Here is a 19,666-nt window from a genome sequence, read left to right on the forward strand (position 1 = left end):
ATCCAACCAGTCCTTCCTATAGGAAATCAGTCCTGGGAGTTCATTGTAAGGACTGATGCTGAAGCTGAAACTCCAATACTGTGGCCACCCGATGCAAAGAGCTGACTCATTGGAAAGGACCCTGATGCTGGAAAAGATTGAAGGCAGGGGGTTAAGGGGACGACAGAGGATGAGATGGTTGGATGGCATCACCAACTCAATGGACATGACTTTGAGTAAACTCTGGGAGGCCTGGTGTGCTACTGTCCATGGGGTTGCAAAGAGTTGGACATGACTGAGCAGCTGATCTGAACTGAACTGAATCCATTCTACCAAATGATGGGCTTACTTTATCAGCAATAACCACCCTGACCTTGTGATTAAGCAAGAAATCCACAGCAGATAAACGATTTGTCCCACTGCAAAATGCAAGACTGTGAGGTTCTTCTGAGGAAACATAATTTGTGTCTTCAGTCATCTGATTAGTATTTCTCCTTCTTAAGATTCCTGGTTCTTGAAGTGGCCACAATTTTTTTTTACCTGGTGTTTGTGTTTTAATTATCTACTCTTTGCCTTTTCTTTAAAAGCAGTGAGAATTGTATCCAGCATAATCTTACATTTTTGTACTATTAGACAACATCAGAGAATTTAGCAACCAACTGGAGTGTATACATCAAGCTGAAATCCATTGCATAACCTATGACTGATTGTAACAATATAATAGATTTCAACTAGAGTGTAAAAGCTGTATTTTTCCTGTATGCAATCATTAATAATGGTAGGATATACTCATAATGCATAACAAAAAATTTTCCCAGAAGTTCAGTCCATATGTGGCTCTTTCCCCTGTAGTTTTTTGGACTGTAAATTGTATTGAATCAAACAAATCAAGAAAGAGAAAGAAAGAAACAAAAAGAAAGAAGGGAGGGAGAGAGGAAGGAAAGAAGGAAAGACACGTGCAGAAGAAAAAGCATGACTATCTTCTGCTGCAAAGAAAGCCAACTTGGTGCCCCCAGGATGTCTGGGGACGGTCTGATGTGCTTCGGACAAAGGACGTTTGGCTTCTAAGTAAAACACATGTCATGTTCCCCACATTCTGGACATTGATTTTGCTTCCAAAGAATTTACTATCCTTTGCTTCTCATTAATAAATTATTGCAAAAATATAGCCATTGAGAATTATTTAAACATCTGATTTCCTTAGTAGCTAAATCATGGATAAACTAGGTTTGATAAAACATGAGGTACCCTTGCTATAGTTTGCAGTCTAGAGCTACATTCTAGTATGTCCAATTTGGGCTTAGAAACTCCCCTTTAACTTTATTTGTGAATAAGGATACAACCAAAATAGCATCCAAGGTAAGTCAGTAAAACCACTTCCATTTTTTTTTTCATCTTTGTCATCACCGATTTTAAAGAACTCTACAAGCAACCATGTCAGCAATCTGCTGTAAACAGGACTAAAAAAGATGTCACTAGAAACTATAATAAAATTCATCAGGAATTTATAATAACTTGCTACACTGGCTGTTAGTTTTAGTGTATTAAGTACTTTTATTTATTTATTTATTTATTTTTCGGTGAACAAGGCCCGCACTTTATTTTCCAAAGTAGTTTTTATACTTTAAGTTATGCATAGAGGATAATGGGAGACGGGGTAGAGTCATGCAGCAAGCCAGGCTTTCTTCCTGCAAACTTATCATATGCAAAAGCTTAGGTGATTTGCATCATCTTCTGGCCCGGAGGCCTGTTAACATTTTAAGACCCTTTCTTCAGAAAACTTATTTTTCTCTAAAGGTGATTGGTCAGGAGCCACCCTCCAAAAGCATTAGATAAAGTTGCATTCCTACAGAGCAAAGGTGTGGTGGGCTATAACAAGAAAAAGAATTAACTCAAGGGTCCCAGGTTACAAACATTAAAGCTACTACTTACACCAATTATATTAATCAATACACTGCCAGGGACACAGCAGGTAAGGGATATGGAAACTTAGCAGCAAACATTGGCCCAACAAGTGAAAATCCCTTCACCAATACAATTTCTAATCAATCTTTTAACTGCTCAAAGGAATCTGTATTTAGACAGTTTAGAACATCTCATGCTTCTCACAGTTGGGAGGCTCTGAGCAATCACATGTGGCCGGAAAAACCTATTCAGGCAGGCTAGAGGATTTCCAAAGGAGTTTGTAGGTTGAAACACTGTCACACCCAGGAATTATTAACTGGAGCTGTAAGCTAACTCTTTTTTCAGAGAGAGGTAGTGGGGGACAGCCCCCCGTAAAGTCAGAGGTGTAGGTGAAAGCACAAAGCAGAAAGTAGGCAGACTCTGGTTTTGGGGGTAGATGCTTGAGAATTTCCAGGGAGACTCCTGAGGCTTGATCCCGCCTTTGCATATGCCAAGCCTCCTTCCTCAAGACCTTTGCCAGGGGCAGAGCTCGCTCCCCGCATCTCCCCCTTTTTTATTTCTTAAAAGAGCCAGATGCAGCTCAGTCGCGAGCTTCTGAATGTTCTGCCGAAGAATCCTGACAATACAAGGAAGAATGATTATGAGAAGCAAAATTAAAGGGCCAGCAGCGATGTATCCAAGGATATTAGACAGAATGTTTTTTCCTGAAATGAAGTTAGAGAAAGTGTGAAAAAAGTCATTAGCTGCTCCAGCGGCGGTAAAATCCAGTTGAGAGTGTTCCAGGGTCTGTATTTGATTATGAAGTTTCCCTAAGTCCAGGCCAATGTCAGAGCTGTTCCAAACATCTGAGATATGATTTTTGATTTTTTTCCCACTCATAATCTGTCTCGTTTACCTTTAAAGATGTCACGCATATCCACCGGTAATCAGCGTGGCAAGACAGAGCCATTTTCACTTTTAAAGCCTGTAACTCGGTCCCAATATGCATTATTGCCTCTTCTAAGGCATCTACTCTCATCTCCAATTTTCTATCTATAACTTCCTGTGTTGCTAGAGTTAAAGAGACATTTTTAGACATAGCATCAACATATTGGGCAGTATGCACTTGTTGAGTCAATGATATTGCTGCCACAGTAACAGAAGTAATTGCTGCTATTAAAGCTGATATTCCTAAAATAAGTACCCACAAATTGTCATGATCACATTTAATCTTGTAGTTGTTGTAACACAGCAAGACTATAGTTATATGAATAAGTGGTTACATCATAAGATAAGGTGGACGTTGTAACACTACAAAGGAGCAAACATTATATTGAGGGTTTAAACAAGATGAGAGCATGCATTGTTCACAAGTCACTACATTGGGTCCACCAGTGAAAGTCACATGTACATTAAGTTTTCCAGAATCATTGGTAAAGAGAAAAACATAAGGAGAGGGTAGATGAGCCAAAACAGAATAAGTAGAATTATTTTCTGGTTGGAGTTCGCGCTGCAGCAGCCCCGTCGGTCTCGCTGGGATCTCGATGTTTATCTTGCCTCCCCTTCCGGTGGGCTCCTCTTTTGTGATAGAAGCAATGGGGGAACTGGATGTCTGGGGGTCTGCAACATGGCGAATCAACCTGTCCTGGATCTAAATTGGAGAATCTGCATCCTTCGAATTAGCCTGTTCCGGGCACCACTTGCCGGGGTCCACCCCAGTGGATCCAGGGAATTCGAAGTGGTGACGGCGTCAGCGAGGATCAGGAAATAACTGCTTAATTAAACTTTAATTAAGGATATAAAGAGTAATAGAATAAGGATAGCTCAGTGAGGAAATTCAGTGGAGAAAAGAGGCTGAATAATTCAGACAGAAGGTAAGAGAAAGAACGACATGGTGAGACCAAGTTTCGGTGAACAAGGCCCCTGTATTAAGTACTTTTATATAAAAGTATGGTTTAAAATATTAGAAAGTTATATGGAAAATTTTTCAAAGGGTTATTGAAAGGTACAATGAAAGGTACATTGGAAAATCTATTTCCTGCTGTTTAGAAAAATGATTATTGCTTTACTTTTTCAACAGTTAATCTAGGCATTACCTTCAAAGATCCTTGCTTATTTCTTTTGCTCCCTTCCTTTCTTGTTTCCTTTCCTCTTTTTTGTTCCTAAAATTGTTCTGCTGTAAAAATTTGCCATTTTTCTACTCTTTCTAGGATGTCTATGTATAATGAACAGGATATTCACACATAACATAGTCAATAAAGCAGAAATAGATGTTTTTCTGAAACTCTCTTGGTTTCTCTATGATCCAACAGATGTTGGCAATTTGATTCTGGTTCCTATGCCTTTTCTAAATCCAGCTTGAAGATCTGGAAGTTCACGGTTCATGTGCTGTTGAAGCCTAGCTTGGAGAATTTTGAGAATTACTTTCCTAGCCTGTAAGATGAGTGCAATTGTGCAGTAGTTTGAGCATTCTTTGGCATTGCCTTTCTTTGGGGTTGGAATGAAAACTGACCTTTTCCAGTCCTGTGGCCACCGCTGAGTTTTCCAAATTTGCTGGCATATTGAGTGGCATATTGAGCACTTTCACAGCAGCATCTTTTAGGATTTGAAATAGCTCAACTGAAATTCCATCACCTCCACTAGTTTTGTTCATAGTGATGTTTTCTAAGGCCCACTTCACTTTGCATTCCAGGATGGCTGAGTGAGTGATCACACCATCTTGATTATCCGGATCATGAAGATCATTTTTGTACAGTTCTTCTGTGTAGACTATCCTTTCTGAAATGGACCTAAATTGGACAAACCTGTATCTTGATATTAACATCCCAATTTTAATTGAGATAAGTTGTTAATAATGTTTATTCCCAACAATAAAAAATATATTTTAAAATGCAAATTATTTATTTTTTTGAAAAGACGATAAATTCACATGGTCCAAGAATTTACAAATTAGTAAATGTTTTCCAGTAAACATTTCCCATCCACCCATACCCTCTATTGTCTGGTTCTCATGCTATCCTTGCGATACATACCCATTATTATAAATTTCTTCTTTTCTTCCCAGAGTTTCTTTATGTATAAACAGCAAACATAAATATATTATACCTTTAGTCTATTCCTCCATCCTTTTTTTACAATAGTATATATATATATTGTCCTATATTGAGTGCTGCACTCAATATGCCAGGAAATTTGGAAAACTCAGCAGTGGCCACAGGATTGGAAAACATCAGTTTTCATTTCAATCCCAAAGAAGGACAATGCCAAAGAATGTTCAAACTACTACACAATTGCACTCATCTCACATGCTAGGAAAGTAATGCTCAAAATTCTCCAAGCTAGGCTTCAACAGCATGTGAACTGAGAACTTCCAGATGTTCAAGCTGAATTTAGAAAAAGCAGAGGGACCAGAGATCAAATTGCCAACATACATTGGATCATAGAAAATGCAAGAGAGTTCCAGTAGAGCATCTACTTCTGCTTTATTGACTATGCCAAAGTCATTGACTGTGTGGATCACAATAAACTGTGGAAAATTCTTTGAGATGGGAATACCAACCACCTTACCCGCCACCTGAGAAACCTGTATGCAGGTCAAGAAACAACAGTTAGAACCAGACATGGAACAATGGACTGGTTCAAAATCTGGAAAGGAGTACGTCAAGGCTGTATTTGTTAAATATAAGTATTTATTTAATATATATATATAAATATAAGTATTTATTTAACTTATATGCAGACACATCATGTGAAATGTTGGGCTGGATGAAGCACAAGCTAGAGTCAAGATTGCCAGGAGAAATGTCAATAACCTCAAATATGCAGATGACACCACCCTTATGGCAGACAGCAAAGAGGAACTAAAGAGCCTCTTGATAAAAGTGAAAAAGGAGAGTGGAAAAGTTGCCTTAAAAGTCAACGTTCAAAAGATGAAGATCATGGCATCTGGTCCCATCACTTCATGGCAAATAGATGGGGAAACAGTGGAAACAGTGACAGAGTTTATTTTCTTGAGCTCCAAAATCACTGCAGATGGTGATTGCAGCCATGAAATTAAAAGACACTTGCTCCTTGGAAGAAAAGCTATGACCAACCTAGACAGCATATTAAAAAGCAGAGACATTACTTTGCCTACAAAGTTCCTTCTTGTCAAAGCTATGGTTTTTCCAGTAGTCATGTATGGATGTGAAAGTTGGACTGTAAAGAAGGCTGAGCACCAAAGAATTGATGCTTTTAAACTGTGGTGCTGGATAAGACTCTTGAGAGTCCCTTGGACTGTGAGGAGATCTAACCAGTCCATCCTAAAGGAAATCAACCTGAATATTAGTTGGAAGGACTGATACTGAGGCTGAAGTCTAATACTTCGGCCACCTGATGCAAGGAGCTGACTCATTGGAAAAGACCCTGTTGCTGGGGAAGACTGAAGGCAGGAGGAGAAGGGGATGATAGAGGATGCGATGGTTGGTGGTATCACTGACACAATGGGCATGAGTTTGTGCAAGCTCTGGAAGATGGTTAAGGACAGGGAAGCCTGGCGTGCTGCAGTCCATTCGTTGCAAAGAGTTGGACATGACTGAGGGACTGAACAACAACACATTGTCCTATATTTAGCATTTTCCCCGTACCAGTATAAAGCAGTATACTTTATGTATAAGAATATAAGCACATGGAGAGAGTTTCTTCTTTTGTTACAGTTACATAATGGACTGTGGTGGGAACATAACGCAAGTTGTTTAGTTTCCAGCTAATGGGCATTTAAATTATCCTTATATGCTTATGATAAGTCACTTCAGTTGTGTCCAACTCAATGCAACCCTTTCGTCTATAGCCCACCAGGCTCCTCTGTCTGTAGAATTCTCGAGGCAACAGTACTAGAGTGGGTTGCCATACCCTCCTCAGGGCATCTTCCCGATCCACCCAGAGACTGAACTCATATCTCCTATGACTCCTGCATTGGCAGGCGAGTTCTTTACCACTAGCATTATCTGGGAAGCTCAAATTGTTCTTAACCCTTTGCTATTATAAACAGAACTACAATGAATAAATTTATATGTGTCTAAACTTGCTTTTTAAATTTATTTAGATATTTTAATTGTAAAATATATTCAATATAAGATGTACATCTTAACCATTTTGATTTTCTTATTTTATTAAAAAAAATTATTTAGCTATTTATTGGCCTCTCTGTGCAGCATGTCAGATCTTAGTTCCCTGAACAGGGATCGAACCTACACTCCCTGCATTGGTAGCATGGAATCTTAATCACCAGACCACCAGGGAAGTCCCCATTCACCATTTTTAAATGTCCAGTTCTGTAGTGTTAAGAATATTCACTTTGTTATATAGCCAACCTCCAGAACGTTTTCATCTTACAAAACTGAAACTCTATAAACTATAACATTCATTTCTTCCTCTCCTAGCCCCATTCTACCTCCTGTCTCTGAATTTGATGGCTCTGGGCACCTCATCTAGGTGGAATCATATGATATAGTCCCTTTTGTGACTGTGTACTCAAGGCTCAACCAAGTTGCAACATGTATCAGAATTTCCTTACTTTTTAGGGTCGACTCTGCCTCTTGAGAAATTTGTATGCAGGTCAGGAAGCAACAGTTAGAACTGGACATGGAACAACAGACTGGTTCCAAATAGGAAAAGGAGTACGTCAAGGCTGTATATTGTCACCTTGTTTATTTAACTTATATGCAGAGTACATCATGAGAAACGCTGGACTGGAAGAAACACAAGCTGGAATCAAGATTGTTGGGAGAAATATCAATAACCTCAGATATGCAGATGACACCACCCTTATGGCAGAAAGTGAAGAGGAACTAAAAAGCCTCTTGGTGAAAGTGAAAGAGGAGAGTGAAAAAGTTGGCTTAAAGCTCAACATTCAGAAAATGAAGATCATGGCATCCAGTCCCATCACTTCATGGGAAATCGATGAGGAAACAGTGGAAACAGTGTCAGACTTTATTTTTCTGGGCTCCAAAATCACTGCAGATGGTGACTGCAGCCATGAAATTAAAAGATGCTTCCTCCTTGGAAGGAAAGTTATGACCAACCTAGATAGCATATTCAAAACCAGAGACATTAGTTTGCCGACAAAGGTTTGTCTAGTCAAGGCTATGGTTCTTCCTGTGGTCATGTATGGATGTGAGAGTTGGACTGTGAAGAAAGCTGAGCACCGAAGAATTGATGCTTTAGAACTGTGGTGTTGGAGAAGACTCTTGAGAGTCCCTTGGACTGCAAGGAGATCCAACCAGTCCATTCTGAAGGAGATCAGCCCTGGGATTTCTTTGGAAGGACTGATGCTGAAGCTGAAACTCCAATACTTTGGCCACCTCATGCAAAGAGTTGACTCATTGGAAAAGACTCTGATGCTGGGAGGGATTGGGGGCAGGAGGAGAAGGGGACGACAGAGGATGAGATGGCTGGATGGCATCACTGACTCGATGGACATGAGTCTGGGTGAACTCTGGGAGTTGGTGATGGACAAGGAGGCCTGGCGTGCTGTGATTCATGGGGTCGCAAAGAGTTGGACATGACTGAGCGACTGATCTGATCTGATCTGAAGTTTCCCTTGTAAATATACCACCTTTTGCTCATCCGTGAGTGGACATTTGGGTTGCTTGCACCATTAAGCCGTGTTGTATATTTGTTTTTAAAGATGGCCAGCTTTATATCTTGCATGTGACGCAATTCTGCAGGCTCAACCATGGAGGGGCTCGGGTGACCACCTGTTAGGCCCCAGCTTTCCTGAAAAGATATAAAGAAGTCATTGTGCGGCAGCTCTGCTAGGTACTCACACTCACTCACAATCACATCTTTGTTCAATTCTTGCATCTCTTCTGTGAGGTGGATGGAATTATCCCAGTTTTTAAGAGAAGACTTGGGAGGTTTTTGATGACATCAGGGCCATTGTAAGAGGCACGGCTGAGCATCAAAGCCAAAGCTACTGGCTGCTTGGCTCCCCAGCACTTCTAGAAGTTGCAGTTTTTCCTTCCAGATCTGTACCCTCACTGGTCATGAGCTCAGGGCATCCCTAATTCCCATTGCAAGCCTGCATCCTCCCTAGTCCATTTCAGGACCACGTATTTCATGTTTGCGGATTCTGAAGTGGTGAAATGTTATTTTGCTTGTCTCTGTATGTCAGTTTTCTTTTTCTGAACATAAAAGTAATACAGTTTGGAAAACATGTTTGTTACAGTTTGTGGAGGAAAACAAAACCAGCCATATTTCCATCACTTAGGTGAAATTCCAGTGGTGGCTCATTAACTTCCATTAACATTAAGTGCTAGTATTGGTTTGGCCAAAGAGTTCAATTAGGTTCTTCTGTCACGATATCTTACAGAAAACCCAAAGGAACTTTTGTCCAGCCCGATATTAACATTTAGCGTTAGTAGCTTCTCGTGCTTTCTTTGTGTGCTTTGTTCTACTTTTTCGTTAACAACACCTCCAGGGCAGTCTGGTGAGTAGAGAATCCATAGCATTGGGCAGGGAACTTACGTTGGGCCCCTAACGCAAGTGGATTGAATATTGCAGTGAACATGTCTCTGCTACAGCTCGATTCTCTTTTCAAAACAAAAGCCACAGTTTCCTGGGCCTCATGATCTGTTTTCCAGGTTTCCTTTCTCCTCCCCCCTCTTTTCTCATCAGGTCTGGTGCCTAGTTGGCATCCAGGATGTATATAATTAATGATAAAAACTCTCTTTTCTCCCTGTTCCCATGATTTTTACCAAAGATAAGTGACTGTTTCTAAGACTGAATGAAGGTCTGGACTGGCCCTAGAGCTCAAATGGTAAAGAATCTGCCTGCAATGCAGGTGACCTGGGTTCGATCCCTGGGTCGGGAAGATAATGGCTATCCATTCCAGTGTTCTTGCCTGGTCTATCCTGTGGAGCCTGGTAGGCTATAGTCCATGGGGTCACAAAGAGTCAGACACGACTGAGTGACTAACACATGCACACACTGGATGGAAAAGAAGGAGCCAAGTTTTGGGGTAAAGTTGACTTTCCCTGTCCTCTCAGCCTTTGGTGTCACAAAGCTCCCAAGAGGGCCACGCACCCTCAACAGCACAAGTATCTGCATTTCTACTCCAGCCATGCTCCCTGCAAAGGTTTTCCTATGAGCTTGAAACCTCTGGCTCTCAGAATGCTGCCTTTCCCAAATAGGCTAATTATGGTGATTCAGACGGCTTTACAAGCCAGAATTTAGAGAGCATACAATTAGATGCTTGCTAAATGCCTGCAGAATGAAGTTCTTCTTAATTTCATTACTATCTCTTTTGATTAGAAGCTGATTACTTTCAGCTCTAATTTTCAGGTTCACCTGGGTCTCAGTGTCTGGACTAGCAGACAAATCATTTGAATTGGTGGGAGTTGCATTTCACAAATACTCAGCCGTATGAGAGACTTATCAGGATAAGTTTTTGGATCTCTAAGCATAGAAACATGGGTTTCTGAGGTTGGAACTTCTTCCGAGGTTATTTCTTTTCTTTCTTTCTTCTTCTTTTTTTTAAGGAAAAATATTTATTTGTTTATTTGGCTGTTCTGGGTCTTTGTGTGGCATGTGGGATCCAGTTCCCTGACCAGGGATCAAACCTAGGCCTTTTGCATTGGGGACGGGGAGTCCTAGCCTCAGGACATCCAGGGAAGTGCCTTCTGAGATTCTTTCTGACCATTCATTTTAATCATCTTCAGGGTCTCTGAGCAGACTTTCCACGGGTCCTTTGGAAAGCAAATGAGAACCAGCATCTTTTGCTTGGGTAAACAGTATAGATGTGTGGCTTGTGCACTGCACAAAATCTAGGGGAACTTGAACTATACCCACCTTGACAAAGGTATGCCATTTGTAATTTGTATGAGGCGCCATATGGGCTCCAAGGATTTATGCCCCCAAACTATGTCTAAAACATCCTTTATTGCTCATTCCAAGGGCTTCTCAGGTGGCGCTGTAGTAACGAATCCACGTGCCAATGCAGGAGACACAGGAGATGGGGGTTTGATACCTACGTTGGGAAGATCCCCTGGAGGAGGGCATGGCAACCCACTCCAATATTCTTGCCTGGAAAACTCCATGGACAGAAGAGACTGGCAGGTTACAGTCCATAGGGTCTTTAAGGATCCAACATGACTGAGCAACTGAGCATGCATGAATGATTTGGTTAAGATTCCAAACCCTCATCTTTGTTTAAAGGTGATATGATAGAATAGAAAAATCTCTGGATAGGAGTCCAGGAAGTTGAATTCTACATTGTTTTAGTGTTACCATTATTGATATTTATTCTGAATAAAATTCATCCCTTTTCTGTTTTATTACTCCTTCAATAGATGGCCTCTTCAATAGATGGCCTTCACTTGCTGATCTACTGTGGCTCTTTGGGCTCCTGGCATCATGTCAGCATTCCACTTGGGGAGGAGGAGGGAAGGAAGGGGAATGACACCCCTCTTCTCTTTAAGGATACTTCCCAGAAGTTGCATGTGCTGCTTCATTTACATGACGCTGGCCAGTACTTAGTTCACATACGGAAATACTCGGGTGGCCAAATGCCCAGCTAAAATCAGGAGATCTGTTTTAGAAGAAAGGAGGAAAGGCAATTTGGTGGGGGAAGTAGGCATGGGATATTAGCTAAAGTCTGTGCCACAGGTGGAGTTAGCTTTTGGAGGAGAAATGTGTGTGATCACATTATTTATTTGCTGAGGACTTCCCAGTGCAGTGAGCCAGAGTGACCCCTGCCAATCTTAGAGAAATACATTGATGAACTATACTACTGAGGATACATGTATTCTAGTAAGAAACCAATAATGAAAATGATTGTGACCATTAGTAAAGGTCAGTCCTATCCACGTCTCAAATGTTTGACATTTTTATGTGCTGCACAGAAATGGTGAAGCTTTTGTTAGGTGGGGATAGAAGAGCTGAAATAGCAGCCAGTGATTATTCAGATACCTTAGGAATCCTAAGTTAAAAGTTGTTAAAATCAAATCTTTTGCTTTATATTTTTATTAGGTATTATTCCTACTTAGAGTTTTGCAGTTTGCAACATACCACTGTGCTGGCTGTTCAGTACTCAAGTATTCTGCAATGGTCATGCAAACCTTATTCATCTTGAGAATACAAAAACTGGTCTCCAGGACATTCCTCTGCCTTCTTGCATCAGTATTCCCTCCGATAGCTGCCACTCATGTAGCATCTCAATAGAATTCCCACCCCCACCCCCCCACCCCACCCACAACCACCCTCCACTGTCCTAGACTGAATCCCTGGTCCAATAGGCTGGAGCCAGAATTTAGGTCCTAGTCCCTCTTCCCCTGAAGAACCTCATGCCTGGATTGATGTCTAATTTGCCAATGCTGAGAAATGTCCCCTTAAGGCCTTTTAAGGCAGAATGCACTGATTTGCCTTTTTGCTCACAGTACTGTTTAATTGGCTCAATAATCCTGGTACATTGGGATTATTTCAGAGTCCACTCTGTCCTCCCCAGACTTTTCTTATTTGCCTTTAAGACAAAGCAAACTTGACAAAGTTGACAACGCTTGACAATTAGAATTCTGTTTAATCGCTCTTTTTCCTCTGATTTCTATTCCCTCTTCTTTTTCCTCTCCCTCTTTGTCTAGCCTCACTCTCACTTTCTTAGATCATCACTATGTTTAATTGAGGATGACTTTCCCAGGTTCCATCTTTTTGCTTGTTTTTTAAATGGTTGTTTTCACATTTTCTTCAAAAATAGTAATATTCACTGGTTCTATTTTTAATTCCTGTTAGCATTTTTAGATTCTTTCTCCTAGATGAGAATAAATCATTTTTCTACCAGAAGAATAAGGCCTCTTTCCTTGCCAATCTTTAAGATTGGAGAATTAGATGAACTTTGAAAATCATAAATAATGCACGCCTATAGCTGGTGATGTAGACCCACAGAAAATGCTAAGAGTTGTTAACCCCTGGTGACAACTGGGATCCTGAAGTCTGGAGTTGGAGGAAGACTTATTTTTTTTAATATATATCCTTAACCTTTTTTAAACCAAAGTTATTTATTGTTATTTTATTATTTTAAACTTTTTGTTATTAAGTTTATATCCTGACCTAATATAAAATGGTTCCTAATGAGAAAATTAGAGAAACCATTGAAATTTCCTCTCTGTCTCATATCCATTTACTCATCTACCTAACCACCTAATCATCATCATTAAATTCAATGGTTCAAATGGGAGCTTCCTAACATCTGGCTTATGCTATTTTAATTTCCACCAGTTCTGGCTTATGTTATTCCCGCAAATAGTGCAGTGCTTTATGGATGAGCTATTAATGCTTTTACAGCCTGTTGAAAAAGACCTGGGCTTTCCAAATCCCTGGCCCTTTCTGTGGAAGCCTGAAGGACAGCCCAGTCCTGGAATGCACACAGCAGGCATGCTTCCAGAGAAATGAAAGTGCTGTAGTGCAGAGTTGAGAGCAGAGGCGTTTTGTAGCCTTCTCTTTAACTGGTGGTGTTTGGGGTTTTCATCTTCGATTTCCCATTTTCAGGAGATGGGATGACAAGAAAAGGAACAGGGCAGCCCCCACTCCTGTTTGTTGGAGTCCGCCACCCCCACCCTTACCTCTTTTAGGTAGAGAAAGGCTGGGGTGAAAAAGACCCTGCATTCTAAAACCTTAAACAATTATGGCACAGTCATTCCTCCCATTCTTATCCCAGCGTCTGTTCAGATGCCAGCGTCCAGATGCTAGAAAAAGGTCTTGCCGTGCCCCAGGTCAAGTTTCCCGCGAGTTTTGTGGACCTTCCAGAGGAGTTTACTGATGCTGTGAGGGTGCAGGCTGGTCCATGCTGGAGGCTGGGGCACAAGCCCCCCCACTTTCTTCTCGTAGGTTTTGAAAACCAGGTTCCCGCACCCCTTTAGTCCACTTCCTGCCCCAGCATTGACTTCCAGATTGCTGTTCAGAATATCTTTCACTAAGATTCACTTTTATTAAAAAGAAAGACAAAAATAGAAGTCACTGTACATAAAAGAGGGAAGGAGGCCTCTTGGTGGGCTGTGTGTCCTGGGAGTCCCGTATTCCCTCCCTCCGGAGGGAGGCTTGTCTGGAGCCCTGATGGCACATGCACGGCAGGTGCAGTCGTAGGGAACCATGACCTCTGCTTCCACTTTGTGATTTCCTCCAGTTGTTCTGGTTGGATTCTGTAGGACTCTGGTGGAATCTTCTTGTGTGTGTGTGTATTCTTAAAAGGGACAAAAGGAACTTTGACAAGTCAGAAAACAAGACTCAATCCAGGCATGGTACTGTTGGACAGCCTGGCTGCAGTGCTGTAATACATGTTGTATTACACACATGATTGTATTACATAGAGTGCAGTTGTATTACACATGTGATCGTATTACATACCGTGCAGCTGTATTACACACGTGATTGTATTACATACCGTGCAGTTGTATTACATACAATGTGATTGTATTACATACAATGTGATTGTATTACATACCGTGCAGTTGTATTACATACAATGTGATTGTATTACATAGAGTGCAGTTGTATTACACACAATGTGACTGTATTACATAGAGTGCAGTTGTATTACACACAATGTGGTTGTATTACGTACAGTGCAGTTGTATTACACACAACGTGATTGTACTACATAGAGTGCAGTTGTGTTGTATACATGATTGTGTCATGTACTGTGCAGCTGTATTACATACAACGTGGAGGAGCCCTGTCTTCTGCAGCCCTGAGAGTCAGGGTGCCCGTTCACTCTCCCCACAGTCATCAGAGAGCAGGAGGGATAGAAGCATCGACTATGGGGTTTCATAAAGAATATATCCTATCTGGGCCCCATGGAAATGTTGACAGGAGAAAATTAAACACCCCAAAGAAGAAAAAGCAATACTGGCTGGAAGTAAGGCATTTAAAGGTGCATGTGCTGTGGTGACATTCCCATAGCCAAGGCATCCCCGTCTGTTTCCTTAGGAGTGGTAAGCAGGCTGGGGTAGAGGCATGGGACACAGCGTGGCAAAGTCCCTCACGCTTCCTGAGTCAGACAGACCCCAGCTTGTTTCAGACATTTGTCTCTATGTTGGATGACAAAAAACATCAATCCAGTTAATGTTGAAAGCATAGTCTTGGTTACCACCTTATGGATTCCATCTGAAAAAAATACATTCATATATACTCTGAAATGAGGCAATCAGCAGAAAACATCTGAAATCATCTGATATGGTTCCTTTTAATCTAGGAGCAGAGCGAGAACATGAAGGGATACATCAACCAGCTCTACCAGATCAAGCAGGCTCACAACCCGGAGACCAGGCACATTCGCAGTCTGCTCTGGCACCTGGTTATGTCAGCTGAAGGCCAACGAGCGGCAGAGGCTGCCCGTTTGCAGAACTTTACGGACGCCCAGATTAGAGCCATCGAGGAGCAGTGGTCAGGTCAGCATGGTCCAGGCCATGTGGGCAAGAGGCAGTCAGTTCACTTACACCACATACAAGTACATTATGGCACTTTTATTGCTAATTCTAAGGATACATTTTCATGTGAAAAAAAAGGAAGATAATGCATTGAAAATGTTGAATATTGATTACAGTTTCTAAAAAGATTTCTTTTGTATTGTTAAGATTTCTCCTTGTTGCTAATTAGTCATATAGTGTTCTGCAAAGTCTTCAGAAAAATGGAATTGCCTTCTGGAAATTTCTCTCGACCTAAAAAATTGATTTGGAAATGCATTATGCCTTCGGAGTACTTGCTGTCAGGATAAAGGTTTTGGTGTATTGCATTTACACATGACAGGGTGCCTAGAATGCGTCTAGTGCTGTGAGGGGATCCATACGTCAGCTCTGTCAGTTGCGGTGCGTGTTTGATGGAGTTGATAATCAGGTTGGCATGACAGTATCAATGGTAACAGTCACAATCCAGTTACACTGTAGCTGGCATGAAGGAAGTGGTGGTGGTGGCTTAGTTGTTCAGTCATGTCTGACTCTTGTGACCCCATGGACTGTAGCCTCTGTCCGTGGGATTTCCCAGGCAAGCCTACTGGAGTGGGTTGCCATTTCTTTCTCCAGGAGAACTTCCTGACCCAGAAATTGAACCTCGACCTCCTGCACTGCAGGTGGATTCTTTACTAAGCTATTAGGGAAGCCCAGGAATCGGTGGGCGTTTGAGCAAAGGAATGACATGTTGATTATGGTATTTAAGAAAAATTAGTCTGGAGGCAGCAGGATAAGGAGGGGCACCGGATTCACCTAGGGGTACATTCTTTATGGGTACAGTTTGCTCCCCCTGAAATGCCTGTCCGTCTAACAGTCGACTTCCTCCCCAGAGCTCGGGCCCCCCATTCCTCAGCATCTGGCAGGGGTTTGTAACTGTGACCTGTAGGCAGAAGTGCCCATGGCTTCTCATCTCTACACCCAGCACTTCCCCCACACCTCTTAGGGGTAGAAAGTCTACTGAGACGTGCCCAGTGGAGTCCTGCCTGGCCAGGAGCTGCAGATTCCATCCGAGGAGCTTTCTGGAAGCTGGCCTGGCAGGTGGGTGCATGCTGGCTGCTCAGGTTGTGGTTAATGTGCTGCAGCAGCAGGACCTGGGAGCTTACTGACCTGCGGATCCTCACTCCAGACTGGCTGAACCAGAAGCGCCAGCCTATCCCAGGGCCATCTGAACGCTGAAGAAAAAGCTCCACGTTGCTTTAAGATTTTCCCTCCCTTCTCCTCAGCTTTGATCCGTGTTAAGCACAGTAGGTGTGTGACAAGAACTCCAAACTCTGGTGCCCCCTAGAAGAACCAGTGAAGGAAGGGCTTTCATGCACTGGGCTTCCTATCTCACAGCTGCCAGAGGGGGAATGAACTTGCAACCACAGCCATGTGGAAACTGAGTTAGAACTGAGTTCCCAGGAAGGAGGCGTCAGCATCTGCCCTTTGTGCTTGGCTCTGGAAAGGAGAGCTTCTGCAAACACGGCCACAGGGCTCTGCTTATTTGGCTGCATGGGGCCCTGGCGACACAGGCCACGCCGGTCAAACACCTAGACAAGGAGCTGGTGCGCACAGACTTTCCAGAACCAGCTGATGAGTTAGACTTTTCAACAAACAGGTGGAAACCGCTGCTCCCTTAAAATGGTCGAGGACAGTTGGCAGATGTGCTCCCCTGAGCCACGGCAGTGCCAGCTAGGTGTCTGAACACGCAGCTTCTCCTTTGGTGACTTAGTCACTCTGGTCCCACTGTCAGCCTGACGGTTCAGTGTCATTCCCCAGCTGAGCATTTGAAAAGTGTAGAACTTTTGTGAGGGGCACGGTGGGTGTGGGATGGGAGGTGGGCAAGAGAGCTGAACCGTCTCATGCAGTTACAGGACAGTGCCCCACAGCTACGAATGGTCTTACTCAGAATGCCTCTTCCTCTTGGGACCTCTACAGGTTCGCGTGTTTGAAGAAGTTCTCTCTGCGTTGAGAAAAGAGAGCTCATGGGCTATTATTTTGCCAGCTGGGATTAACAGCTAAAAAGCACTCTACCAGGGACCGTACTGTCAGGGAAGATGGTTTGAAACCTTATCAGCATGTTAGAGGTGTTATTTATAATTCATGTAATAATCATTTAAGCAGAATATAGGGACATCTGCCATTATTTTTGCTGGTGTAGTTTTACCTGAAACTGAGAACATAAAAGCACATCAGGTTACGAATCCAGTATTGTTTCAAGCAGTGGCAGGTACAAAGGAATAGTGCATGGATGATGTCTACCTTCCATGGTCTTATCCTCCTAGCTCCGGGTTGTTCCCTATGCTTTGAATTTGGTTTCTTTGAAAGAGTGTCTGCAAGAGCCCTCAGAGGCGGCCCACTGCAGTGGGTGAGGGCATGCACTCTAGGTGAGACTGTGTGAGCTTATAGCTCAACTCCGACAGATAGTGGGCTGTGTGATTTTGAGCAAGTTCTCTAGAGAACTCACTCCACCAGTGTTCTCAACTGTTAACTAGAAAAGCGTCTGTGTCAAAGGGCCGTTGTGGGATTGAGTGATAGTGCCTGACTTGTAGCAAGTGCTTAATAAAGGTCAGCTATTAATCATGCTATCTGATTTTTTCCAGAAAAGATTCGTCAATTTAAAAGTGAAGCTGACTCAAGGCCCAAGAAATGTGCAGTTTCATAAATGCCTAAAGAAATGAAACTAAAATGATTTTCCATTCAGTATTCAATCCTCTTAAATTCAGTTCTTTAAATGTCATCAAGTTCTTCAGCAGAAGTATTCATTTTCCTTTCAACTATGAAGATGGCAGTGACAGGATTCTCTAACAGATGATGAAATGGTATTATTATACTTTCCAACCACTGAAGTCAAAAAAATTTTGGTTTTGCTTAAAGCAAGTTGTATACGATTTTCCCATTTCTGTCATTTGATGCAATACCTGATAGCTTATCTAGTGATAGAATAATCTACGATTTTGTATATCATGTTTTAAAAATTATGATGGTGGGAACATTATGGTATATGAAAAAAACCAAGGGTTTTAGAACAGACAGACATGGTTTTGCAATTTATTAGCTGTGAGCCTTTGGTCTAATATTCAAGTTCGCAGATCTTTCATTTCCTTCTCCATAGGTTGGGGGAAAGGGCTGTCTCTTCTGTAAAGCTGAGTGATGATGGAGGGTGCCATGCCTGTGAAATGCCTAACCTCGTATCTATAGTACTGAAATGAACTGTTGATTTCTAGTCCACAAGAGAAACTTGCTTTGGAAATTTTGTAGCTGTTGCCTTTAAATAACACCTATATGTAATATAATATTTTACTTAAAACCAGAGGTATATACACCAATGTTTTTTAATCTCTTGGTGATGTAGTTACAGGTGATTCAGTACTTTTCATTTTTTTTCATAATGACCATGCATTATTTCTGTAATCTGAGACAGTTCTGAAATATGAAATCAAGTATTGATTTCTATCAGCTTATGTGTACCTATTCATTATAACTTAAGGCTCTCCATTATCAAATTCTGACTCTAAGTCTGTAAGGCCAGAAATAAAATCGTGAGCAATTCCAGTTATTGTATCATGAATTTATAGTTCTACATTTCATCTCATGCTGATTGTAAATGGTACATTTAACTTTTAAAACAGGTTTTAAACAGGTACGATGTTCACATGATGCTAAAAAGTTTAGAGCATTGTTGCCGCCTGAGACCATGGTTTCCACGGATCGTGCTTCAAAATCTGGGTCACCTCTTTATGCAATCATAAACAAAGATGAATACATATTTTTACTGTTTAAGTGTTTTAACTGTTGAATTTCAGTTGAATTGGGCTAATACTAATTACTTGGTGCTGCAGACAATATACAATTTCTAGAGTTTAAAGCTTTAAAAGATGTTTATAATATTCTTAATTACAGTATTCTTAATATTGACGTTAGTCTGTCTATGTGGTTGCGGCTCTGATACTGAAGACCATCCCTAGCTGTCATGTAAGTTCCTTAAAAAGCAGAGCCCAAGACCAAAGTAATGAGCAACTGCTTTTCTCAGGAGTGAAATCCGGGAAGCAGGAGTGAAGGAAAAAGGAAGTGAGATGGGGAAGGAGGGAGAGCTGAGACCAGCGTGATTTATCTAACTGGCCAACACCTGGTATCAAGTACAACTGACTGTTTGACCTCAAGGATGGACAATTTATACAGGGTTTGGAAAGTTAAGAACGGATGTTTGCCCCAGTGGGGTGCTGACTCCACGCTGCAGGTGAGCAGAGACTTCAGATGTCTCGACTCTCTGGTGGGCAGGGAAGGCCTGGGAGGAACAGGCCTGTGGTGCAGGCGGCGGGAGAGGAGGTGCTGTGGGTTTGTGCTCA

At 41.9% G+C, this 19,666-nt stretch overlaps 1 protein-coding gene across 1 annotated transcript in view; it reads left to right on the top strand.

Annotated features, from left to right (window-relative positions):
• Window positions 1-18,158, top strand: part of ANKDD1B (ankyrin repeat and death domain containing 1B) — a 73,920-nt gene extending 55,762 nt beyond the window's left edge. The window contains 5 exon segments of the mRNA XM_059890726.1: window positions 13,553-13,658; window positions 15,086-15,301; window positions 16,784-16,955; window positions 17,479-17,547; window positions 17,921-18,158. Coding sequence (XP_059746709.1) covers window positions 13,553-13,658; window positions 15,086-15,301; window positions 16,784-16,955; window positions 17,479-17,547; window positions 17,921-17,982 — 625 coding nt within the window. The 3' untranslated portion in view covers window positions 17,983-18,158.
• Window positions 18,159-19,666: the final 1,508 nt, after the last annotated feature.

This window comes from Bos taurus, chromosome 10, assembly GCF_002263795.3.
Source record: "Bos taurus isolate L1 Dominette 01449 registration number 42190680 breed Hereford chromosome 10, ARS-UCD2.0, whole genome shotgun sequence".
Classification (NCBI taxonomy): Eukaryota; Metazoa; Chordata; class Mammalia; order Artiodactyla; family Bovidae; genus Bos; species Bos taurus.